The 26,713-nt window shown below is 43.2% G+C and overlaps 2 protein-coding genes across 8 annotated transcripts in view; one reads left to right on the top strand and one right to left on the bottom strand.

Moving 5' to 3' along the window:
• Window positions 1–17,420, top strand: part of LOC123453226 (pantothenate kinase 2, mitochondrial) — a 67,984-nt gene extending 50,564 nt beyond the window's left edge. For both annotated transcript variants that reach the window (XM_045157426.1, XM_045157425.1), the window contains exons 2-5: window positions 1,873–2,049; window positions 7,124–7,247; window positions 9,266–9,391; window positions 14,285–17,420. In XM_045157426.1, coding sequence (XP_045013361.1) covers window positions 1,946–2,049; window positions 7,124–7,247; window positions 9,266–9,391; window positions 14,285–14,335 — 405 coding nt within the window. In that variant the 5' untranslated portion in view covers window positions 1,873–1,945 and the 3' untranslated portion in view covers window positions 14,336–17,420. The remainder of the gene's footprint in view (window positions 1–1,872; window positions 2,050–7,123; window positions 7,248–9,265; window positions 9,392–14,284) is intronic.
• Rnf24 (ring finger protein 24) overlaps window positions 16,727–26,713 on the bottom strand; it is a 93,511-nt gene continuing 83,524 nt past the window's right edge. For 4 of the 6 annotated variants that reach the window (XM_004661487.2, XM_045157422.1, XM_045157423.1 and 1 more), the window contains exons 5-6: window positions 22,585–22,664; window positions 16,727–21,822 (exon numbers count right to left, since the gene is read on the bottom strand). In XM_004661487.2, the coding sequence (XP_004661544.1) occupies window positions 21,684–21,822; window positions 22,585–22,664 (219 nt within the window). In that variant the 3' untranslated portion in view covers window positions 16,727–21,683. The remainder of the gene's footprint in view (window positions 21,823–22,584; window positions 22,665–26,713) is intronic. The other 2 variants (XR_006638578.1, XR_006638577.1) reach the window with 2 other exon arrangements.

A 26,713-nucleotide genomic window follows, 5' to 3' on the forward strand; every position in this document is an offset into this window, starting at 1 on the left:
ATTACTTTGAAAACCCTGCTGATTCTGAAAAGTGTCAGAAGTTGCCATTTGACTTGAAAAACCCATACCCTCTGCTTCTGGTGAATATTGGCTCAGGGGTTAGCATCTTGGCGGTATACTCCAAAGATAATTACAAGAGAGTCACAGGCACCAGGTAAATCTTTTATATTAAAAGTCTCTGTTTATTCTTTTTTTCATCATTATTATTTTTTGTTTGTTTTAGAGGTAGGGTCTCACTTTAGCCCATGCTGACCTGGAATTCACTATAGTCTCACTTCAGGGTGGTTTCTGAACTCAGTGATCCTCCTACCTCTGCTTCCCGAGAACGAGTGCTGAAATTAAAGACATGCACCACCACACCTGGCCTTAAAGTCTCTTATTTATTCTCAGTGTAATAGTTTGACTTTTCAGCTATCAAAATACACCTTCAGGAATCTATTCAAGTTGTGGAAGATTTTTATTTTTCCTGAGATTAAGTACATTTTTTTTCTCTTTGAAAATTCTGATATGACCTACTTTAGTAATCTCTTTTGCTTAGGGTGTTATTATAGTTTCATATTGTTGTATTAACACGCATTAAACCCATACGCCTTGCTCTTAGGTAGTTTATAGGGTGCATGTACAGAGTAGCTAGAGTTACTAGGTAGGCTCTTGAAAGAGAAGGTACTAGCTTTGAAACCTGTGGATTTTACACTATAGACACAGAGACCTTAGAGAATTATATAAGTCTAGCAGGGGATGGCTGGAGGCAAGAGACAGCTGTGGGATGGTACGAGATCTAGAAGTTTAGGTACTGATCAATGGAAAGTGACCTGCAGAGAGAGAAGAGCAGGTGGAGAATAAATGTGTTTTGGTTTATATGTTAAGATGTCAAACAAAGAAAAGGAATTGGGGATTGGGATAAACTTTATTTGAGAGCAACAGAGAAAGAGGGAGAGAGAATGGGTGCACCAGGGCCTCCAATTGCTGCAAATGAACTCCAGATGCATGTACTACCTTGTGCATCTGGCTTATGTGGATCTTGGGGAATCAAACCTGGGTCCTTTGGCAAGCCATTTTTAATCCACTCTATAAATCTTTGTATTCTAACTGGCCACTGCAAATGAACTCCAGATACATGCGCCACCTTATGTATTTGGCTTATGTGGGTACTGGGGAATCAAGCCCTGAACCGAGGTCCTTAGATAAACTTTTTTTAAAAACAAACTAAAAATGAATATTTTTTTGGGAAGGAAACAGATCAGTGGAGGAATCTGTGGGTCTAGGGTACAAAGATACTTGAATGACTTCATAGGAGGAAAGAGAGGAGGTGTTAACAAGGCCCTAGATATTTTGGGCTTGCTCATATATTCCTGGGATTTGATACTTAGCAAGCACTAGACTGTTCTAGGGGGATGGGCCTTACATGTGTTTTACTGCTTTGCTGTTGGTACACTTTGATGCGTTCATTTAAGGAGTATATGAGGCACCTTGTTTTTTGTTGTTATTGTTGTTTTTGTTTTTTGAGGCAGGGTCTCACTCCAGCTTGGGCTGATCTGGAATTTACTATGTATTCTCAGGGTGGCCTTGAACTCATGGTGATCCTCCTACCTCTACCTCCCAAATGTGTGTGTGTGTGTGTGTGTGTGTGTGTGTGTGTGTGTACATATATAAATTTGTTGGGGGGACGGCACACCAGGGTCTCCAGCAATTGCAAATGAACTCTAGATGCATGCGACCCCTTGTACGTCTGGCTTATGTGGGTCCTGGAGAATCAAACTGGGATCCTTTGGCTTTGCAGGCAAATGCCTTAACTGCTAAGCCATCTCTCCAGCCCCTGTTCCTGTTTTTAAAAAGTAACTATAATACTTTATTCTTTGCTTTTAATCACAGTCTTGGAGGAGGAACTTTTTTTGGTCTCTGCTGTCTTCTCACTGGTTGTACCACATTTGAAGAAGCTCTTGAAATGGCATCTCGTGGAGATAGCACCAAAGTAGATAAACTGGTGCGAGACATTTATGGAGGAGATTATGAAAGGTTTGGATTGCCTGGATGGGCTGTGGCTTCAAGGTAAGAGAATATGTGTGTTGTAAGAAATATTAAATATTACACATAAGTATTTTTTAAAAATATATATATATTTTTTAAATTTTTATTTATTTATTTGAGAGCGACAGACACAGAGAGAAGGACAGAGAGAGGGAGAGAGAGAGAGAATGGGCGCGCCAGGGCTTCCAGCCTCTGCAAACGAACTCCAGACGCGTGCACCCCTTGTGCATCTGGCTAACGTGGGACCTGGGGAACCGAGCCTCGAACCGGGGTCCTTAGGCTTCACAGGCAAGCGCTTAACCGCTAAGCCATCTCTCCAGCCCTAAAAATATTTTTATTTATTTGCAAGCAAGGAGAGGAGAGAGACAGAATGGGCATGCCAGGGTCTCCAGCCCTTGCAAAAGAACACCAGATGCATGAACCACTTTGTGCATCTGGCTTTACATGAGTACTGGGGAATTGAACCCTAGTCATTAGGCTTTGCAGGCAAGCACTTTAACTGCTAAACTATTTCTTCAGCCTGACATACATTTTCTTTTTAAAACTAGCTTTATTGAAATAATTATGTACCTTAAGCTGCCTGTTAGAAATGTGCAGTTTGAGTGTTGGGGATGTAGCATAGTTGGTAGAGTATTCACCTAGCATGCACAAAGTCCTGGGTTTAATCCCCAGCACTGTATTGTGGTGGTACAATCCTGTAATAATAGCACTTAGGAGGCGGGAACAGAATTCTTGTCATACTTGGCCATTACTGCCTACATAGTGAGTTATACATGAGACCCTGTCTCAAAAAAAAAATGTGTACAATTCAGTGACTTTCAGTGTATTTACAGAATTGTGCAGCTATTTTCATGTGTTTGTAGCATAGTCTGGCCTTGATCTTGGTATGTAGTGGAAGATGAACTACAATTCAACCATCTTAAGTACTAACCAGGCCTGACCCTGCTTAGCTTCTGAGATCAGACAAGATCAGGAATGTTCAGGGTAGTATGGCCAGAAGCATGACCTTCAGCTTCTGATTCTCTTGCTTCCATCTCTTAAGTGTTGGGAATAAAGGCATATGCCACCATGCCCAGTTTATTCAGAGCTGGGGATCCTATCTAAGGCCTCATGTATGCTAGGCAAGCACTCTACCAACTGAATTACATCCTCAGTCCCTTGGCCCCCCCCCCCCCCCGCCTTTTTTTAAAGACAGTCTCATTGTAAAGCCCTGGCTGGGATTACAGGCATGCACTACCATGCCCCACCAGAAGCTTGTAATTTTGGTGAAGCCCATTGCACTTTTTTTTTTTCTCTTAGGTTTTTGGTGGCACATGTAAGAAACTTGATTTTCTTCTAAGAGCTTTATAGTTTCAGTTTTTACATTTAGGTCTCTTACCCATTTTGAATTAAATTTTAAAAAAACTTTTTATTTTTATTTATTAGAGACAGAGAGAAAGAGGGAGGGAGGGAGAGGAGAGGAGAGGAGAGGGAGAATGAGCATGCCAAGGCCTCTAGCCACTGCAGATGAACTCCAGACACATGGATCACCCTGTACATCTGGCTTACATGGGAACTGGAGAATTGAACCTGGGTCAATTTGCAAGCAAGGATTTGCAAGCAAGCGCCTTAATCGCTAAGCCATCTCTCCAGCCCTTTTTTTTTTTTTTTTTTTTTGGTTTTTCGAGGTAGGGTCTCACTCTAGCCCAGGCTGACCTGGAATTCACTATGGAGTCTCAGGGTGGCCTTGAACTCATGGCAATCCTCCTGCCTCTGCCTCCCGAGTGCTGGGATTAAAGGTGTGCACCACCATGTCCGTCCCAAGTTAATTTTTGTGTGTGTTGAGAAGTAGACATCTTTAGCAGATGTTGTCCGGTTGTCCTGGCACTATTTATTGAAAAGAGTGTTTTTTTCCTTCTGAATAATTTTAAAAAAAATTAGTTATCTGAGACAGAGGGAAAGAAAGAAAGAGGCAGATAGAGAATGGGTGCACTATGGTCTCTAGCCATTGCAAACAAACTCCAGACACATGAACTACTTTGTATATCTGGCTTATGTGGGTACTGGGGAATTGAACTGTGGGTCCTTAGGCTTCATAGACAAGCAGGCACCTTAATCACTAAGCCATTTCTCCAGCCCTTAAATAATTTTCAAAAAATTTTTATTTATTCATTTGAGGTAGAGAGAGAGAGAATATGAATGAAATATGTCTGAGGATGATAGAGTCTTTTGTCACTGCAAATGAACTCCACACTCATGCCCCACTTGGTATATCTGGCTTTCTGTGGGTACTGGGGATTTGAACCAGGGCTTGCAGGCTTTGTGAGCAAGTGCCTTTAATCACTGAGCCATCTCTCCAGCCCTCCAATTGAATTCTTTCAGCCCATTTATCAACACTCAATTGCCCATAGATTTTAGGGTTCTTTTATATATGTACATATATTAATTCTATTACATATAATTTAATATACCATATAAAAATATAAATATTACATACATAATTTATTTATTAGAGAGAATGGGCATGAAAGGAAATTTGACTGTGTGTATGGTGTAATGTATCCCATATGCTTGCCTGCTGCAATGGGTACTCACCTATAGTGGCTGGAGTTTAACGTCTGAAATATAATGGTGAGTGTCCTACCCCATTACTCTTCTACCTGATCTTGTCTTTGAGCTGGAGTCTCTACTGATTCTGGAGCTTTTGGGATTAAGATGATTTTCAAGCCTCTTGTTTCTCTGTGGGACTGGGATTACAGTCATGTGTGGCCATGGTCAGCTGTTTACATGGGATCTGGGGATTTGAACTGGACAGTCTCAGGCCTCTTCAGGCCCTCATGCCTATACAGGAAGCTCACTTAACAGCTGAGCCATCTCTCCAGCCCCCAATTTTAGTGTATAATTGTATTTTGTTGAGAGGGAGAGAGAGAGTGTATGTGTGTATATGTATGTATGTGTGGGTGTGTTTTGAGATAGGGTCTTCTTTAGCTCAGGCTGATGTGGAATTCACTGTGTACTCTATGAAATCACAGCAGTCTTCATACCTTGGCTTCCCAAGTGTGTGCCACCATGCCTGGTAGTCCAATATATTCTTTAAAAATTTTTTTTATTTACTTACTTGAGAGAGGGAGAGAGCCAAAGAGAATGGACATGCTAGAACCTCTAGCCACTGCAAATGGACTCATGCATGCACCACCTTGTATATCTGGCTTATGTGGGTACCGGGGAATTGAACTTGGGTCCTTAGTCTTCGCAGGCAAGCGCCCTAACTGCTAAGCCATCTCCTCCTTCCTTCCTTCCTTCCTTCCTTCCTTCCTTCCTTCCTTCCTTCCTTCCTTCCTTCCTTCCTTCCTTCCTCCCTCCCTCCCTCCCTCCCTCCCTCCCTCCCTCCCTCCCTCTCTCTCTCTTTTTCTCTCTTTCTCTTTTTCTCTCTTTCTCTCTCTCTCTTTCTTTTTCTCTTCAAGGTAGGGTCTTAACTCTAGTGCTGGCTGACCACTATGTAGTTTCAGGGTACTCAGTGCCTCGAACTCAGTGGTGATCCTCCTACCTCAGCCTCTCAAGGCTGGGGTTAAAGGTGTATGCCATCACTCTTGGTTTGCTAAGCCATCTTTCCAGCCCCAGTATATTTGTAATTGTTTATTTCCATCAAAAATGGAAGTGTTGGGCTGGAAAGATGGCTCATCAATTAAAGATGCTTGCTTGAAAAGCCTGATAGCCCAAGTTCAGTTCCCCCGTATCTACGGAAAGCCAGATGCACAAGGTAGTAATGTGTCTGGAGTTTGTTGGCAGTGGGTGCATCCATACTTACACTCTCTCTGCCTTTTTCTTTTTCTTTCTCACAAACAAACATGAATATAAACAAGGGAAGTGTTGTGGCAAGGAGATTGCTCAGTGGTTAAAGGCACTTGCTTGCAAAACCTTGTTAAATTATTTATGTGTGTGCACATGCGCACATGTCCCAGGGCCTTTGCCACTGTGAATGAACATCAGATGTTTGTTGCACTCGGAAACTGAACCCTGCAGGTTCAACTCTGCAGCATCCATGTAAAGCTGGGCACAAAAATGTAGCAATAAGAGTTCTTGGCATGCCTATACATGCAAATAAATACATAAAATTTTGAAATGGAAGTATCTTCTGAATTGCCCTCTCCTTTTTCTGAGATAGGGTTTCTCTATATTTCAATTCTGCTTCAGCCTCTTGAGTGCTGGGATTATAGATATGTTCCATCAAGCCCAATTTGGGATTTTTTTTCTTACTTGAGAGGGAAGATGATAATGAGAATGAGAATGGACATGCCAGGGTCTCTAGCCACTGCAAACGAACTTCAGATGCATGCGTCACCTTGTGCATCTGGCTTACATGGCTTGGGGAATTGAGCCTGGGTCTTTTGGCTTTGCAGGCAAGCACCTTAACTGCTAAGCCATCTCATCAGCCATCGGCCCTTAATTTTTATTTTGAAATTATTGAGGAAAAACATTTTTATTTTGTATCTTGGAGCACATCATTTCTAATAACGGAAAGGGCACTCATGCACACACTTGTTTACCGACTTTAGTTAGGCATGGAGTCAATGCTAAGATTTTATTTTTTGTGGTGTCAGCATTTGTTCCTTAGCCATCACTTCCCTCTTCTGATTGCCTGGGTTTATTTACTGTAGCACTTCTGTTGGTGAAAGAAATTTTAAGTACTTAACCTTCTAGGGAAATCTTTTGCTGGATTTGCTGTTTGCACTTTGTTTTGCTCTGATAAATGAGTTCCCTAGATGTTGATGGGACTGTATGAGTGGGACATCAGTGCACTTGGACGAATTGTTCAAGAGATGTCTTTTTGGAATGGTACTTTGGTGGCTTCAGGGGCAATGTCACCTTCCAGTGGATCGAGGACTACCTAATATCAAAGGTGGATTTCAGCAGAAAGCACATTTAGAATGCTTTTGTTTGAAGATGATTTCTCTTTTTGTTTTAAGAGTAACTCAATGATTGTAATTAAAAACTTGGAAGACTTGAACAGGTTGTTATAAAAGTCAATTTTATCATAGTAAAGTAACACTGAAGTTCTGTTGGACTGTGTGGCCTTTGGTTTAGCAATACTTGTTATTCCCCTTCCCCCCAACAGCTTTGGAAACATGATGAGCAAGGAGAAGAGAGAGGCTGTTAGTAAAGAGGACCTTGCCAGAGCAACTTTGATCACCATCACCAACAACATTGGCTCCATAGCAAGAATGTGTGCCCTTAATGAAGTAAGGGGACATGGGTTTCTGTTGCTCTAAGAAAATTATTGAATTTCCTGAGTCTCACCTTGACATGGAATAATGTCTATCTTAGAATAGTGCCTGAAGGTAGTCATATGGGGTAGACTCTTTCAGTGTAAAGTTAACTCTTCAAATATAGGTTAGTTGTCAAGCACCTGCCAATTCCTACTGAAAGATAAGCATTTTTATTTATTTTTTGTTCATTTGTATTTATTTATTTGAGAGAGAGAGAGAGAGAATGGGCACGCCAGGGCTTCTGGCCACTGTAAACAAACTCCAGACGCGTGTGCTCCCTTGTGCATCTGGGTAATGTGGGTCCTGGGGAATTGAGCCTTGAACTGGCGTCCTTAGGCTTCACAGGCAAGTGCTTAACCACTAAGCCCTCTCTCCAGCCCAGCATTGTTTTTTGCAGAGCTAAAATAACCTCTTAAGGAAAACGTAGAGGAAGACTAGAAAGGAAGCCAGTGTACAGATGATAGGGTCCTGGAAGTAGGATGTGGGGATGGGTAACAATGCTGAATCTAGCCATGCTCATTGGGTGCTCTAGAGGTCTGAACAAGAATCCACAGGAAGCCACTGAAGCTGAGAGAAGACTGGGCAGTCAGAGGAAAGCCCACCCTGGCTCCCCTCCACCTCTGCAGAGCTATATCTTTGTGCTTTCAGCTTCTTTACAGTGCTGCCTTGTAGCATTCAGGTCAAGCAGCATTGTACAGGGCTATGAAAGAACCAAGAATGGGCTGCCCTTAGGGAAAGAGGATCTAGGATCCAGTTTACAGCTTCATGGTTGTCCCTACATTTTTGTTTAAAATTATTCATGTAGCTTATAAAGAAACTTCAAAAGGGACAAGAGGTTTTATTTTTAATTAAAAAGATACTGTATATCAAATAAATTTGTGTGTATGTGTGAGTCTGTGTGTGTGTGTATGTATGAGGGTGCACATGCCCATTTGTGTGCATTCATATGGAGGTTGGGGAACACCTTTGGGTGTTTCTTAGATAGGCTGTCTACTTTTTGAGACAGGATCTCTAATTGACCTTCAGCAAGCCTCAGTGACCTGACTCCACCCATCCAGTGCTGCCACACCTGGCGTTTTTACATGGATACTCCAGGCTAACCTCATTTCCTCATGCTTGCAAGGCACTTTATTGACTGAGCTAGTTTACCAGCCCCCAAACCAAATAATTTAAACTTTCTTCATTTCAAAATTAGAACACTACCTTTTTCTTGACTGCATTTCCCTTTCCTGGCATTTAGTTGGCATGCATACAGTTTTATGTTTTTTACTTAAATATTGTATGGTTCATGTCTGCATATTTGATCAGATTCTCTTGTGTCATAAATTATTCACATAGAGCTGGGTGTTGGTTGTTTGCAGTGGTAACTGTAGTAAGTCCACATCTTTAAGTGTGAAGTTGTCCTTTACTCTTGATACAAGGCTTATTTGTAAGTGACACTTTGACTTAGACTTTGACCATGCATCTTGTAGACTGCTGGATTCTGCATAGGATAGGACCATTCAGATCATGTTCAGCAATGGGGAAGGAATCAGCTTGTATCAGCTTTACTAATGTTGGGGAGGAAATCTCAGGTAGATTTATTGTTAAATAGATCTAAAATTTTTCTTGCTTAAAAAAATATTTTTATTTGCAAGGAGGGAGGAGAAAAAGAATATGAAAATGACTATGAATGAGGAATGAGAGCCACCATCATGAGGTCTTAAATGTTTTTTTTGCCTACTTGTATATATTTTCTTTTATAGTGCTTTTTAAAAATCATATTTAATACAAAAGTTTTTCTTAATCTATTTTCTGTACATTTTGGGGTATACTTGAAATAGGTTCAGAATTGTCTGGGTATTAAAGTTTCTTTGATCTGGACCAACTGGATTAAATTTAATTTAGTCAAGTTGCTGTTAAGCTCTGTGCATAATGCTATGCTAGGTGTAGCTTTTATGAAAAAAACAGACATTAAGATGCAAACTAATTGCCTTTTTTGGTGTGCTTAGAATATTAACCAGGTGGTATTTGTTGGAAATTTCTTGAGAATTAATACGATCGCCATGCGACTTTTGGCATATGCTTTGGATTACTGGTCCAAGGGGCAGCTGAAAGCACTTTTTTCAGAACATGAGGTAAGTGGACTTGTTTCTAGTGGTGGTCACATATACAAAGGGAGGACCTACTATTCATAATATAGTGGACCTTGAAGAACTGAACTAGTCTGTAATATTTCTGTTTTTATTATAATTATATGAGGTGACTTTTAAATTTGATTTTAATGGTTGAAAGCTGTTGCTTAATCTAATACAACACAAGGTAAGTTTTTCATTGATTTAAGCTTTCTTAAGTTTAATGTATAATCAATTAATTTATTTGAGAGAGAGAAAGGAAGAGGCACAAAGAGAGCGAAAGAAAGAGTGAGCGTCAGGGTCTCCAGCCACTGCAAATGAAAATGTTTGGAAACACATGTGCCCCCTTGTGCATCTGGCTTTTGTGGGACCTGGAGGATCAAACTGGGGTCCTTAAACTTCACAGGCAAACGCCTTAACTGCTAAGCCATTTCCCCAGCCTGCCTGCCCTCCCTTCCTCCCCCTCCCCCCTCTCTTTCTCTTCTCCCCTCCCTCCCTCCCCCCCTCGGAAGTCTTATTAGGTAGCCCTGGCTGGCCTGGAAGTTGCTGCATAGACCATCCTCCTGCTTCCACTGCCCAAGTGCTGGTTGTACTTAAAATATGAACCATAACCACGTTGGCAGTTATAAGCTCTTTTTCGTTTTTTTTGTTTGGGGGTAGAGGGCTTGCACATGCTAGGTAAGTATCTTTTTACTGAGATATTCTTCCAAATCCCCAAAGGAAGTTATCTTGGATGAGTATTTCTCTATATTTTTGATGCTGAATTCTTTTCTAAATAATCTATGTGTTTTTCTTCGCACTGTATTGATTTTGTAAGTGTAATTTACTTCCTTCATGTTTTTATTTATTTATTTTTTATTTGGGAGACAGAGGTTGGGGGAGGGGAAGAGGGGGAGAGGCAGAGTGCTCCAGGGCCTCCAGCTACTGCAAATCAACACCAGACACATGCACCACCTTGTGAATCTGGCTTATATGGATCGGTCCTAGGGAATCGAACTGGCATCCTTTGTCTTTGCAGGCCAGCACTTTAACTGCTAAGCCATCTCTGTAGCCCTCCTTCATGTTTTTGAGTCCAAATTTTATGTATGGATATAAATTATATATCAGCTAGGCGTGGTGGCGCACGCTTTTAATCCAGGTGCTTGGGAGGCAGAGGTAGGAGAATTGCCATGAGTTCAAGGCTACCCTGAGACTGCAGAGTGAATTCCAGGTCAGCCTGAGCTAGTGAGACCCTACCTCCAAAAACAAAACAAAAAAACCCATATCATTTATTTAAGATATATGCTCTAAACATGAATAGGTAAGTTAAAACAATAACAATATCCAAACAAGAACTATACTATCATGAGAATTTAGTGTATAGACAGGCTAGAAATTAAAAAATAAAAGGAGTCATGGAATTAATCTGTATGATACCCTATCTTGGAGAAGGTCCTATCTCCTTTTTCCTGTTTGGGGACAAAATGGAAACAAGTCTCATGAAGTGTAATTTTTCTTCCCTTTGGTTGCTGGGCAATTAATAATCTTGTGTTGCTGGGGTTTACATAATGTTGCCACAAATATTTTTCAGAATTAAATGTACATATTTTCTTTTTCTTAAAATTTATTTATTTATTTATTTGAGAGCGACAGACACAGAGAGAAAGACAGATAGAGGGAGAGAGAGAGAATGGGCGCGCCAGGGCTTCCAGCCTCTGCAAACGAACTCCAGACGCGTGCGCCCCCTTGTGCATCTGGCTAACGTGGGACCTGGGGAACCGAACCTCGAACCAGAGTCCTTAGGCTTCACAGGCAAGCACTTAACTGCTAAGCCCTCTCTCCAGCCCTAAATGTACATATTTTCTAAAAATATTTTTACTTGCTTGAAAATGAGGAGGTGGTGGGGGGAGGGAATGAGAGAGAGAGAGAGAGAGAGAGAGAGAGGGAGGGAGGGAGGGAGAGAATGGACATCCAGGACCTCCAGCTGCTGTATATAAACTCCAGATGCATGTGCCACCTTGTACATCTGGCTTAACACGGGTCCTGGGGAATTGAACCTGGGTCCTTTGACACATTGTAGGCAAGCACTTTAACCACTAAGCCTTCTCTCCAGCCCCATATTTGTTTTAGTGTTTTCTGACCTGATAGAAATCAAAGTAATGTTTGAAGTGCTACAAGCATTACTTTCCCCCTTAAAATTGCTGTTTTAAAAATATTTTTATTTACTTGACAGAGAAAGAGGGAGAGAGAGAGAATGGGCAAGCCAGGGCTTCCAGCCAGTGCTAATGAACTCCAGATGTGTGCGCCCCCTTGTGCTTCTGGCTAATGTTGGTCCTGGGGAATCAAACCTGGGTCCATTTGCAGGCAAATGCCTTAATCCATCCAGATTTACATGGGGGTAGGCTAGCAGGCTTTGTAAGCAAGTGGCTTTCACAGCTGATCCATTTTCCCAGTCCTGTCCCCTTTTTTTTCTGAGGCAGGGTTTCACTCTAGCCCAGGCTGACCTGAAAGTCATTTTGTTAGCCCCAAGCTGGGCTGGAACTCATGGCTACCTTAGCCTCCTGAGTGCCACCATGTTTGGCTACCAGTCCCTTTTTAACTTTTATGTTTTAAAAATACTGTTACTTATTTATGAGAAGTAGAAGGAAGGAGGGAGGGAGGGAGAGAAAGAATATGTATATATGTATGTGTATGCCAGGGCCTGTTGCCTATGCAAAACACATATGCATGCACCACTTCGTGGGGCTGGCATTACATGACTATTGGAGAATTGAACCCAGGCCAGCAGGCTTTGTACAAGTAAGAACCTTTAACAACAGCTCTCTTTCTAGTCCCCCTTTAAACTTTTAATATCACTGTATTCGTAAATCAGTATGGAATTGCCATTAAGTCTAATCTTTTGCACACCTCTTGCTTTAATGAGGAGAGAGCGAGAGAAAGGCAGATTGAGGAGCAAGAATAGTAACGCCAGGGCCTCCATCCATTGCAGACAAACTCCATACACATGTGCCACCTTACCCATCTGGCTTTACGTGGGTACTGGGAATTGAACCTAGGTCCTTAGGCTTTGCAGGTAAGTGCCTTCACTACTAAGCCATCTGTCTGTCCTTCTGTGATCTTTGACTTTCTCTTTTTTGTAAAAAAATATTTTCAAGGAGAAAGTGAGGATGGTTGTGCCAGGGCCTCTTGCCTCTACAAATGAACTGGACACATGCTCCACTTTGTGAATAATGGTTAACTTGATTGCTGCTGCTTTTAATATAAAGCAAAGCACAGACACAAGAAGCCACATAAAACAGCACTTAGAGCTTCTAGTGCCTCGGGTATGTGTTCTGGTATGACAACTCCTGAGCACTGCTGAGGCTATCTTATTTGTGCTAGCTACTCCTATAGCTTTAACTTCCTTATGATGCACATAGTGTGACTGCCTTTTGAAAAACTGAGAGAGGGAAAGAGCATGCTTTAGCTAGTCTGTCTGGTCACATTGCATATGATAGGACCTGGAATTCACTCTGAAGTCTGGGCTGGTCAAGGCAATCTTCCTACCTCAGTCTCTCCCACATGTTGAGATTACAGGTGTGAACTGGCATACCTGGCTGTTTTGTTTTCTGATTGGACCTGCTATTTATTTATTTTTAATTTTTTTTGTTTATTTTTATTTATTTGACAGTGACAGAGAGAGAAAGAGGCAGTGAGTGAGAGAGAGAGAATGGGCATGGCAGGGCTTCCAGCCACTGCACATGAACTCCAGACACGTGCACCCCTTGTGTATCTGGCTAATGTGGGTCCTGGGGAACCCAGCCTCGAACCGGGGTCCTTAGGCTTCACAGGCAAGCGCTTAACCGCTAAGCCATCTCTCCAGCCCTGGACCTGCTATTTAGTATTTAGTATGTTCTTCAGAATCTACTGCCTAGTCTTTCAGGATCATTTTGTGTTCCTTTCAGTTCTCCTTCCCTACCAGTGCTGGAGATGAACCTTGGGCCTAGCACATGCTGGGAAATGTGACCCCACTCACTGAGCCAGGCCCTAGCCCAGTGAACTCTTTCTTATAGTGCCCTTCTGTTTTGGAGACCTTGATGTATGTGATTCTCTATAGAAGTCTTCTGATTCCTGTTCCTCTTTTCTGTCGTCTTCTGATTTTTTTTTTTTTTTTGGTTTTTTGAGGTAGGGTTTTACTGTAGTCGGGAATTCACTATATTGTCTCAGGGTGGCCTCAAACTCAGAGATCCTCCTGAGTGCTGGGATTAAAGGTGTGTGCTATCACACCTGGCTGTCTTACTGTTTCTCATCCTGTGGTTTTTGGTTTGACACTTGTCCCCTTTTCAGCTGATGCTCTCTGTCTAGTGTCTCTGCCTTCCCCTCCTTAGATTTTTGTTCTTCCTCAGACTTTGTTTTCTAATATAAGTCAGCCCAATGCTGCTTCCCCTGGACCAGAGAACACTGCTGGATTCAGCCGCTCCTTCCCTGTCTAGTAGGCAACCTTCATCTTGGTCCTGTGTCCTTATTCTCAAACTTTTCCAGCTGCCTTTATCTTTGTTTAGCTTCCTATAGGGCAGTCTTTGATCCATGCCATATTTTGCTTTTCTTTCCTCCCAGCCCATTCAGTCCTTCACCCTCTGTGACACGTAAGTGTCCCTAATAACCTTCAATTCTTAGTTGTCATAAATGTACCAGACCTCTGTCAATGTTCCTTCCTCATTCCTCAGGACAGTCTAAGTATACTCTGTCTTCAGAACCAAGCCTTTCCCACTGCTAAACTGCTATGGTTCCCATTTGGCAGGTTGTACATCTAGCTCCCTCCTGATAATAGAGTTCCTTGGCTTTTACCTACTGTGCTCAGGAAGTGGGTCAGGAGTTAAGGACCATGTTGGCTTTAATACTTGTGAGAACTTAAAGAAAATTGCTCTTGTTTTTCAGGGTTATTTTGGAGCTGTTGGAGCGCTTCTTGAGCTGTTGAAGATACCCTGATTATTGTTACCCAGAGAGCTTCCTGGAACCTTTCACAATAGGATCTATGGACTTGTTTTTTAAGAGACTCAAGTTTTATGATCGTGTACTACCTGAATCAGAATGTGAAGCAACAAGTGTATTTTTCCAAGCTATCAAGATAAATTCTTAAAAATTCTGTATAATCTAACAGCCAGTAAGGAAAGATGCATTAAGAACAAGTAACAGTGGATATTGTCCAGGCCATATGAAGATTTGTTGTCTAAGTTGATCTTCACTTAAACTTGCAGTGTTTTGAAATCTCCACATCACTCGCTGGAGATGCTCTGGGAGAGCTGGCCTGCATTCCCGTCTTCAGCTGGCTGGTTGTGTGTTCTGGTCAAACTTAACCATATACATCGCAGACTGCTGTATGTTGTTAGGATCTTACTACAGTTTTGTCAGTATGCCCTTGAAGATATTTGTATGTTGCTTTGATTTGCATTTAGTCTTTGTTAACATTCTGGAACATGGTTTATTTCAAGGTTCTATATAAACTTAACTGGGCAGGTTTATGCTATACCTGACACTTGGTAAGTGGTTTTGCAAGTGCAGTTCCCCTTACTTTGTACTGTTAATCCTTGGGGAGCTTGTGTGGAAATATATAATTTCTGGTAGAATTGCTTGGGTTTAGGGGGATTAGGGGCTTGAGAGAAGTAGGTACTAGGTGAAAGCACAGTACAGACAACTAGCGTAGCACATGGAGCTGTTTAGAGTTGACATCTTTTCAGAGGGTTGGATGACAGTTACTCCTTCAGACTGGATAGTACAGGAGCGACGAGTATCCACTGAAGAACTTGAGGGAAGCCTGCATTTAGGGTTCCTTTGGAGCAGCGGCATCTGGCATGCTTGTGGAAACATGTTTTAGGAGACTACTTGAGACCGATAGGTTGTTGGTAGGGCTGAGCGTCCTTTCTGCTCTGCAGAGTAATTTCATCTCTTAGGTCTAAATAGATACCTATGTTGCAGTTGGAAGGAAGACCCTAAGCTCTGTGGCTACAAGCCTTTTAGCTGTGGGCTTGGATGCTGTGGTCTACACAGTATGGAGCTTAGGACCTAGCTGGCCAGCCTGAGCCTGCCTGCAGGATTCCCAATAACCAGAGGGACAGCTGCCTTCTAATATGAGCTTTGTCATTTAGTATGGGTGCTATTGGGCTGGGGTCTTGTGCAGTGCAAAGTACAAAGGGCACTACACCTTTTGGCTGCTGCCACTCCAGACTCACCCTTCTCAGATGACTCAAAACTTGCCTTCCTTTTGGCTCCCAGTTGTCTGCTTGGTGCCAGTTTATTCCTCAGAGATGCCCCTACCATTCAACCATTTTGTCTGTGCCAGAGGCGTTCCTATTCCCCTGGACAGGTAATTTCTGTAAACTTAGTACTGGCCTGGAGCTCTGCGCTATGCTGCCTGTCCCCTAGCTTTCTGAGGGTTGTAACCCATGCTCTACATGGGTTGTCTCTTATCTCAAAGTTCCCAGTTCCCACAGTATATAACAAGGAAATAAGCATAGGACAGCAAACTTGCCTAGATCACCCAACTGGGCATGAATCAGACACCCTTCTGGGGCCATTTGGCTCCAGAGTTTACCTGGGAATCCCTACCTGCCTTTACATTTGTTCCATGTACACTCTGAAAAGCCACTCCATTTCCTCTTCCATTTTATACCCAACTTATCCTGTCAGCCCTTGGGAGAGTTTCTTTTTCTTTCCCCTTTCCCTCTCTGTACAGTCTCGTAGCCCAGACTGGCCTTGAATGCCTGATCCTTCTGCCTCTACCTCCCAAGTGTTAGAATTATAGGTGTATGCCAGCATATGTGGCTATGAGAGGGGCTTTTAACAGGCTACCAGCAAATCCCATTATAAAGGGCATCTCAGGGGTCTCATCTTACTCTGGTTTAACATGCTGTTTCTGTTGGCCAGAAGTGATAGTTCTACCCTCAGGCTTAGTCATGGATTTTTCCCCAACTTTCAGTAATGTTCACCTGGACACAGTTCTAGCCAGATACTGTCGTCTCCTCTGTCATCTGTTTTATCTACATGGGTTGTCCCTCTGTACCTCAAATTTCCCACAGTATAACAAGGAAACAAGCCCAGAGCAGCCCTCTTGTCTGGATGAAGTTTATAACATTGCCCAGGTTCAGCTACAAAGATTATGTGGTTAGTCTTGGGAAGTTTCCCTGAAGCCACAGGCTTGAAGCTGAGCAGCAACAATGGTCCTGTGAGAGGTAAGGTGAGGAAAGCAGCAATAGTTATGTTTATAGGATTCGGGACCAAGATTCTTGACCTCCCCCTCACTGATGTCTGATGTTACCAGCATAGCCTGTTTCACCTGTACCACACACAACAGGCCAGAAGCACTCCATCACACTCGACCTGTCCTGATGAATTGTTTCATTTAATGAGGACCACTCAAGTTTTGCATCAGGTGTTTAAGTTGAAAGGTACATGCTTGATACAAAAGTATTTTCAAAGTCTGCTTTCTATTTACATGTATTTGAGTCAGTTACATGCATATTTTTATTAAACAAGTGATTAGCAAAAAAATGCATTAAAGTTATAAAATAGCAATTAAATATACAAAAATATAGCTTACAAAAACAAATGTTTAAAAATATTCTGCTGCAGAATTCTTAGTATACAAACATGTCTATGAAACCTGAGACTCAGAATTTCATAAACTTTATTTTGAGATATATATATATATATATATCTCTAGTGGATAAGCCCCATTGGGCTTCACCTCAAGACTAAAGTGCCTCTTCCTGGCCATGACCTGTCAAGAGACTGAGAAACAACAGTTCTAGGGCACTTTTGGAAGACCTTGCTGTCACCAGGAGGACTCACTAACACTGGCCACCCTGTTCTTCCATACAAGCTGGGCCTGACGGGGTAGAATGGAAGAGCTTTAGTAGAGCACAAATCCCTTGATGCTGGCAGAGCATTATGTGTTCTAAGCTATCAATGTAGCAGTAGCATTCTCTCTGACCCTGTGGCTGTAGAAGCAAGCACTGGGTTAATCAAGTAAGTGTTGAAGCTTGGTTTAAATATGGAATAAAAACTTACCTTGCAACTTGTGTCTTGACACTTAATTGGAAAAGTAGCAATAGATTTATAGAACAGCCCCTTTTCTACTAATGCGTCCAGTAAACAGAAGTACATGGAATCCTTTGTTAACTTGCTAAGGAGCCATGACCGAGCATTTCTCAATCATCAGTTCCGAATGTAGGTATTGGACATCTCTATCTCCTTAAGAATTTCCTAAGTGCTCAAGGGAAGACTAGTCCAGGCCAGAGCCTGTGTAAGTCTCAGAAGGGTCAGCATTCCCACAGTTTAGGTTGGGGTGCATGCAGGTTGGCTGTACCAGGGAGACAAGTGAGCAAGGAGAGTCAGTAGCTTTGATTTTCGTTTTTTAAGAAAGCAAAAAGGAGTTTACTGGGGAGGGGGTGGGGGTTGCTAGCAAGAGTGATTTCTGTTAACCAGAGAAAGGTGGGGAAACTTTATAGGAAGCACTTACTTCTGGAAGTGCCCAGGATGGATGGACTCATGTGGACACTCAGGTTTAACCACAGTTAGCCTTGGAGACTTAAGAAATGTCCACAAAAGCCTTCATTTGCTATTGCTCTAAATCCTGCTTCAAAAAGCAGCCAGACATCCCCCATCCCCATTGGACTTTGACTGGAGTGGTCAAGATGAGGATGACATCTTGTCCAGGTACCTGTCTAGACTGTCTAGACTGCTTATGCCTATCACATCAAGGTTGGAAAACTGGTTGTTCCTTTACTTGGGGGTGTGGGGGGGGGTATAGTTTATGATTTGTATCATTCCAGCAGGTTGAAATCAAGCAAAAACACACCTTAATCAAAAGGAATGCGATTTCAGAAACAACCTGCAATTCTGCTCACTGTTTTACCAATATTCCTACATAAATGAAAGACTACATACACACGAATCTGTGCAAATCCCTGAAAGGAGACAAGGAACAGACTGACTGTTCATTGGAGTAGAGTACAAGGAAGACTTGTGATTGGAGTCTTGTGAACTGCCTGTTGAAACAGCTTTAGCAATGAGCAGGTCAAGATGCATGGTAGCAAAGCAGAGCATGAGAGGAAAGGACAGGAGCAGGCTAACCCGCCCTCAGCCCTGCCCCCCACCCCCACCCAGGCGCTGGGCTGGAGAGTCCTCTGATGAGGTAGCAGGACTACTATTGCAATCCCTGGTAAGGAAATGAGGCTAACCTATAGAGAACCACAGGAGAGTGGTGAGGAAGCAATTCCATTACTCCAAGCACTCCTGTTAGAGCTCTGGGAGGCCTCAGAACAAGTGTCATAGCCATTTAAAGTAACTTAAGAGTCCAATCAAAGCCTGTTGACAGGCTTTGGGGCGAGGCTGTGAAGGCTCTTCTTCAAGGATGGTGTTTGGCAATGATGGGAGGTCCTCTGGGCCCTCAGTCCACTTCCCAGAGACTACCTGTCGCTACTTAGCTGTTTGTTTTGTTCTCTCTGGCTAGTAAACCAAAGCTGCAAGAGACTTAACCACCAGAGACAGGTCAAACCAAATTATCCTTGGCAGAGAAGCAGTAGACACCAACTTGTTATGTTTTTGGCTGACCCAAAGTCAAAGGCTAGGTTTGGTCTGTTTCTAAGGCCAGCTGAATTCATTGTACTTAGGGCAGGGAACATTGAGTCCAGCTGGGGCTGACTAACCCACTGCCCACAAGTGACATCCAGTTGTTGAGCTGTTTACGACAATGGCCAGTGGTCTAAGAGCAGACCAGACAGAATTCCCATGTATCCAGGATGTGGAAAGGGTGTCTTAACTGTAGGTTTGGGCCTGAACTAAAACAGTAAATTCCTAACTTAACCTGATGCACAGCTATCAGGGACAAAGTATTGGGGTTGTGTAGCTAACAGGTGCAGAATACTGGGAGTGGTGCTGTCCTGCTGCAGCAGGAAGTGTCCACCTCATCAGAAACTCCATGATAACTAGAGGCAGGAGGAAGACTTGCACAGCTCTAACTTCCAACTCAGCTTGAAAAAATCAAGGAAGCCTTTGTAGTTGTCACAGGTGCTGAGCAGTCAGAGGCCCAGCAGACCCAGACCTTAGTAGTCACTCTTGGGCTTTCCTCCGACAGCCCTGACTACAGACTGCACACCAATCTCTAGCCTGCCTGGAGCTCTTAACAGATGAATTACTTTGCCTCTGTACAAATACAGCTTCTGTGAGGCAGGTTAAGTACTAAAGACTGAAAAGCGCTACAGCTCAAAGGCTAGGATTTTACAAACACCGTCAGTGCAGTATAGATCATATGGAATTCCTCCTTTCAAAAGAAAAAAAAAAAAAAACACTTTCCATCTGAGCCCCATAACATGCCATGGGAAGTATAGATACAAGGATAGGCCAGGGGCAAACCCACTTCTGACTATCTGAAAACATTTCACTGTAAACTGGATGTTTTTAACATTCAACTTATCATGCTGTGTATAGAACACAGGAGTAGGACATAGATGTGTATAGAGTTCTCAGTGGGCCCATCAGGCTAAGGCATTTATATAAAATAAATGGTTCACACACTCTTCTTACTCCATGTAGGAAGGAGTCCAGTTGACATGCCACATGTTGGAAACAGCCAACTGGATTTGTAATTTTCCAAACTAGATTCTACCCAGAACTTTACTTCCTTTCTCCTTTTATTTGTTTTTGTATTTTCCAGACAGGATCTTACTATGTATCTCAGGCTGACCTCAAATTTGTGATCTTCTCTGCCTTAGCTTCCCATGCTGGCATTACAGGCATGCACTATCATACCTGGCTTCCATAGCAAGTTTTAGGCAAATAGGATTTTTTTCATCCTTATGTGACTCCAACTACTTGAGGCAAGGACAGATTCCCTCTTGTTTTAAGATAGGAGAGGCCAGATTCCAGGGGGAAAAAAAAAAATTATGGAGGCATGAGCAGACCAGCACAACACTTGCCATCCTCCATGTCATGCAGACTGTCCTGTGCAAACCTCTTGCCTGAGGGGTGCAGCAAGGCAGAGTAGTTGACGAGGTGATGTGGCAGTACTCTTGTGATGAGGGGAGAGCAAGCTGTGGAAAAGAATGTTCTGGCTCACCAATGGTGCTTTTCATGGCTAGTTTACACAGTGTTCACAGATCCCAGTGAACTCAGTCATTTCTAGAAAAGTTGGACAGAAAGAGTCAAAGAGCAGCATGCATTTCTTTCCTATAAAGACATTTTCAATTAACAATCTCAAGTCAAATACTGAGGCACACACCAATAGAAGGGACAATTTTGTAGGCGCTTCCTGAAACTATTTGCAACTCCAAGTGGATCACCAGCTTTGGGCTTCAGAATCACAAAGGGAACTTACTTGAGACAAACTGTTAAAAAGGTAAGGATAGATTTTTCTTATTTAGAAACAGATAGTAGGTAAGAGGGAAGCAGGAAAAGGCAAGATGGGGAAGAGGAAGACTGGGAGAGGCAAAGGGGTCAGCATCCTCTTCAACTGGGACAGGTGGATTGGCTCTTTGAGGGGCTCCTCCTCAGCTCGTGGGTTCAGGCCAGCAGCTCTCAAGGAACCAACTGTATGAGCAGCACCCTGAGTTACACAGGGATAGTGTGGGACCAAGCCCCTAGTGGGCTCCTGGTAGGTTTTACTAGTGAATAGGAGGAGGAATGATAAATAGCTCTGACCAAGCCTTTCCAAGTGTACCTAATGTTTCCAGCTTATATGATTTGATAGAAAGTGTTATATACTGGGGTGTGTGTGGATATGAAGAGGCACTGCTGATATTGGACCCAAAGCCTTAGAGGTTCCAATGTGGCCTCCAATGATCATAATGTGAAAAGCCTTGCAGGCACTGCCTCACCAAGTGCTGGCAGCTGGTTGTGCTTCGGCTAACACGAGGGCCAGTTGCACTTGGCTCAGGAAGGTTTGTGGCTACAAAGGCATGTGAGGTCTGCACAGCAGCTAATCAATCCATTCACAGGTGGATGTGGCTTTCAAGACCTACCTCAGTTCCCTTTTCTAACACCTGTATTTGTCTTCCCTTCTGCTTGACATGGAGGTAAAGTATCTGGGAGCTAGCAAGAGATGCTCAGGAAGTTTCTGGAACCAAACCTGCAGGCTCATCCACTTCTCTTGGCATGGGGTAGTGTCAGAGTGCTTTGGTTGTCACAAGATCTAGATGCCTAGGTTCTCAATCCAGCTGGTCTGAGTTCTTGAAGCAAACGAAGTGGCAGCAGGTACCCCAGGCAGAGAGCAGCCAACAGTCTGCTTCTGTTCCTCCTGGCTCCATGTCACATTCAGGAACAGTCTGATTCTTGCAGTGAGCTATACAATGTTCTCTGCTCCAGGAAGGGGGCCCTGGGGTGGCCCATGGTCCTGCTTACTGTGTAATTGGGCCAACTGCAAAACTGGCATGTTGCACAGAGGACACACTTTTCGAACTTCCAGCCACTTAATAAGGCACCTGCAGAATAAGATGCCCCAGAGGGAAGACTTTAGTCCCAAACTAATGCCAGCCCCTGCCCTGATCTGTTACCATAGATTGTGAGCACATTTGTCACAGAGCCAGTACGAGGAGTCTGGTGTGTAGTCCCAAGAAATTCCATTATAGATATAGAACCCACTTCAGTCTTGGAAGAACCAAAGATTTCTATTCCACAGATGACATGAAGAAGCCACAGTCAGCAAGTTATACTCTTAGTCACCATGACTTCTTACAAAGTACACTAAAGAGGGAGATGAGAAGTAGAAAATAAAATTTTCTAATAAAAGTAAGGTTCACAGAGAAGGGGACTTAGAAGGTCTGCAGGAAGAAGGAGGTGGCCCCACAGTACCATTTATATCCAGACTATTGTGATTAAAAAGAAAAACTATGGTTTTGAATAAAATACTGTTTTAGGAGATGGAAACTAATGGAAAGTTCCAGCTAAAAAGCTGTTTATCTCCTGGGCTCCAAATAGATGTCAGCTGGTTGGCTGTCTGCCTGAGCATGCTTTGGTGCTCATGTTCCAGTTCCCTGGTCCCTCCTAATGTCATGTACGTACGTACACACACACACACACACACACACACACACACACACACACACACACACACAGTCTCACCCTGCAGGGTGCTGTCAGCTTTCTGCATTACAGTCATGCATGAAGCCATCAAGCTGGTCTGGTAAATTGGCTGATGTGCCCCAAAGTTGGGTCTCATTAAGCAATTCCAAACCAATACTCACTTTCTGTGGAAGGCATGCTTACATGGACAAATTCCCAACTCGTCTCGAGGTTTGAAGTCTTCGAGACACACTGCACAGAGCTGAAAGGCAAAGTCACAGGTAAGGACAAGTGTTGGCTAGGTACTTGTCTAGGCCACAAAGCCAAGTGCAGGCTCCTGAGGCCTAGCAATACAAGGGGACTTATATGGTGTCCCACAACTCCTTAAGTGAGAAATCAGCAGTCCTGGATGAGGCCTTGTGAAGAAGACTTAAGCTTTTTGTGTTGCATGCCTTAAAGGTGGTGGGTAGCAGGAGACAGAAAACAGGCAGATTTTTTACTTCAGTGCATTAGAGGAATGTGGCAAGGTCACTCACATGCAGGCTTCCTTTTCCATGCACGCAGGAACCAACTGTGTCCAGGAAATACTCTGTCCACCCAGTGTGCAGTACTGACTCTTGTGCACTCCCTAAAAGATGCACTCCCACCTTGAGTGATACCTGGTCCAGCTTTTATGGTGCAACTTGCAGTGATGTACCATTTATAGTTCCTAGGTTTCTCACTGGGCCACTGCCTTTCTTTCAGTCTTTGTCATATTAAAAGATACAAATGGGGCTGGAGAGATGGCTCAGTGGTTAAAGACACTTGTTTATAAAACCTGAAGGCCTGGGTTTGATTCCCCAGTACCCACGTCAAGCCAGGTGCACAAAGTGGCACATGTGTCGAGTTCATTAGCAGGAGCACTAGGGCCTGGCATACCCATTCTCATTCTGTGTCTACTTGCAAACAAACTATTGAAAAGTAAATAAAAGATGCTGATGGAGAGAGAACTACTCCTTGACAGGGGACTAGTTGTCAACTTGGAAGGAGGCTTCTGTTTCAAACAGTAGGTTCTGACACTCCTCCCAAGCAAATCCAAGTGTCCTGGCTATCACACACTGTTACAATTGCCCATTTTATAGATGAAGAAAACAAATTCAGAGCAATAATAAGGAGTGTCCAGGCCTGGCTGGAGAACCAGGTCCCTTGCAATGATGGGCAGTGATGCCACTTGTGTCTCTTGCCAATGGCTGCCCTCCTCTCTGCTTGCTTGCTCGCATATCCCCAAGGGTCCCAGCTGAGCCCATCACTATTTGTTGCCCTAACTGCTGACATGATTAACATATAGTATGTAATGCAGTCTGCATAGGCTACAAGTGCACATGGCCAGTGCCTTGAATGGTGGTCTTGCTGCACTCTGGCTGACCCTGCTCTTGAAGCTTTGTCTTTATAGAAGAAAGTCTCTCCCCAGGAGGAAGAGTGTAGACAATGAGGTCCTGTGAGACTCAGCAGCCATGTTCACAGGAATGGAGAAGAGCAGGGCAAATAGCTGGCCTTAGCTCAGACATGTAAGAAAGCAGGTTCAATTTTGGGGCATTTCTGAGACCTCAGCTTCTTGTCTGTAAAAATGGAAGATGCTGCTCCCTTCTAGACTGTGTGGACAGGCCCTGTGGCTTTTCAGAACTGGCATCCCTCAGTCTCATCTTCTGAAATGCCTGGGCCTTTGGAGGTTCAGTTCTGACCTTATCTAAGGCTGGGGGGGCTGGGGAGATAGATACTCAGTGGCTAAAGGTGCTTGCTTACAAAGTCTGTGAGTTGGGGTTTGATTCCCCCCTATTCATTTAAAAGCCAGATGTATCAAGTGGCACGCATGTCTGGAGTTCGTTTACAGTGGAAAGAGGCCCTGACTCACTCACAGTCTCTCTCTCAAATAAATCAAGATATTTTAAAAAGAGCCAGCAGGGCAATCACTCTTTTTTTTTTTTTCTCTTCCTTTTTTGAGGAAGGGTCTCACTCTAGCCCAGGCCAACCTGGAACTCACCCTAGTTCCAGGCTGGCCTCAACCTCACAGCAATCCTATCTCTGCCACCTGAATGCTTGGATTAATGGCATGCACCACCACACTGGGCTCGTTTGCTTTAAAAGTAAAATTTAGCCAGGTGTAGTGGTGCACACCTTTAATCTCAGCACATGGGAGACAGAGGTAGGAGGACTGCCAGAGGTTGAGGCCATGGTGATACTACATAGTGAATTCCAGGTCAGCCTGGGCTACAGTGAGACCCTTCCTCAAAACAACAACAACAAAAATATTTATTTGAAAACAGAGAGGTATGTGTGCACCAGGGTCTCTTACCATTACAAGTGCACTCCAGATGCATGTGCCACTTTGTTCGTCTGGCTTTATATGGATTCTGAGGAATAGAACACAGGACTGGCAATCAAGCGTCTTTAAACTCTGAGTCATCTCCTTAGTTCCATTCATTTTTTTAAATATCTACTGATTCATTAAAGGGAGGGGGGAGAGAGGGAGAGAATGGGCGTGCTAAAATGTCACCTGCTTCTGCAAAGCAACTCCAGATGCATAGACCACTTTGTGCATCTAGCTTTATGTGGGTACTGAGGAATCAAACCTGGGGTATCAGGCTTTTTTCAAACAAGTGCCTTTAACTGCTGAGCCATCTTTCCTGCACATTTTTAACTTAAAATATTAAATAAATTATTTAAAATAATATTAAAAATAAAATATTAAAATATTTTATTTACTTACTTGCTTGTGTATGTGTGTATGCATGTATAGGCATGTGAGACCTCTTGCTGCTGCAAATAAATGCCAGACACACGTGCTACTCTTTGCATCCGGCTTTCCATGTGCTAGGGTACTGGACCTGGGATGACAGGCTTTGCAAACTAGCTGCTTTAACTGCTTAACCATCACTACAACCCTGACTCATGTTTATAGTTGAATAATACTTCATTGTATAGAGAGATCTAACATGTTTTACTTATTCATTCATCTGCTGGTAGCTATGTGGGTTGTTTTTGCCTTTAGGTTATTGAGAACAATGCCACTATAAATAAATAATCCTTTAGTCCTTTTCAATTCATTTGGCTATGTATGAAGAAGTGGAATTACTGGGTCACAGACTAACTCCACAGGTGCCAAAAGCACATGGACACCTAAACTTCAAACAGCCAAGGGGAATGGATAAAGTGGACATCAAATTGAAGAGCTGTTTTACAAAAGACTCTGCTAGTATGACAAGACTGGGAAAAAATTGCAGACCTTTTCGCTTATAGGCTTTTGTTTGTGTTTTTCAAGGCAGGGTCTAACTTTTGCCCAAGCTGACCTGGAACTCTATAGCTCTAAACTGGCCTCAAGCTCACAGCAATCTTCCTACCTCTGTCTACCAAGTGCTGGAATTAAAGGTATGTACCACCATGCCTTCCGTACTTTATAGACTTTTAAAAAGATTTGAGACAGTGAGAAATAGAGGGAAAGAGACAGACACAGGAAGAGTGGGTATGGGTGTGCCAGGGCCTCCTGCCACTGCAAACAAATGCCAGAAACATGTGCCACTTTGTGCATGTAAACATGGGTACTGGGGAATTGAACCTGGGCTGTTAACTGCTGAGCCATCTCTCTAGGTCCTGTAGGCATTTATTTATTTGTTCATTTATGTATTTCTCAGAGAGAAAAAGAGGGAGGGAGGGAGAGAAAGAGACAGGGGGAGAGAATGGGCATGCCGGGCCTGTAGCCATGGCAAACAAACTCCATATGCATGTGCCACCTTGTGATTCTGGCTTATGTGGGTACTAGGGAATCAAGCCTGAGTTCTTAGGTTTTGCAGGCAAGCACTTTATTTATTTATTTTTATTTTTATTTTTTTGTTTTTCGAGGTAGGGTCTCACTGTAGCCCAGGATGACTTGGAATTCACTATGGAGTCTCAGGGTGGCCTCGAACTCACGGCAATCCTCCTACCTCTGCCTCATGAGTGCTGGGATTAAAGGTGTGTGCCACCACGCCTGGCTCAAGCAAGCACTTTAAATGCTAAGCCATTTCTCCATTTCCCCTATAGGCTTTAAAAATATTATTTATTAGAGAGAAAGAGAGAGAGAGAGAGAGAATGGGGTGCCAGGGCCTCTAGCCACTATTAATGAACTCCAGATGCATGTACCACCTTGTACATCTGGCTTCAGGTGGGTACTGGGCAACTGAACCTTGGTCCTTTAGCTTTGCCAGCAAGTGCCTTAACCACTAAGTCATTTCTCCAGCCCCCATAAGCTTTTTATTACTGGATTCTAAGAGCTCTTTGTATATTCTGAATACTGGA

This window comes from Jaculus jaculus, chromosome 8, assembly GCF_020740685.1.
Source record: "Jaculus jaculus isolate mJacJac1 chromosome 8, mJacJac1.mat.Y.cur, whole genome shotgun sequence".
Lineage (NCBI taxonomy): Eukaryota > Metazoa > Chordata > Mammalia > Rodentia > Dipodidae > Jaculus > Jaculus jaculus.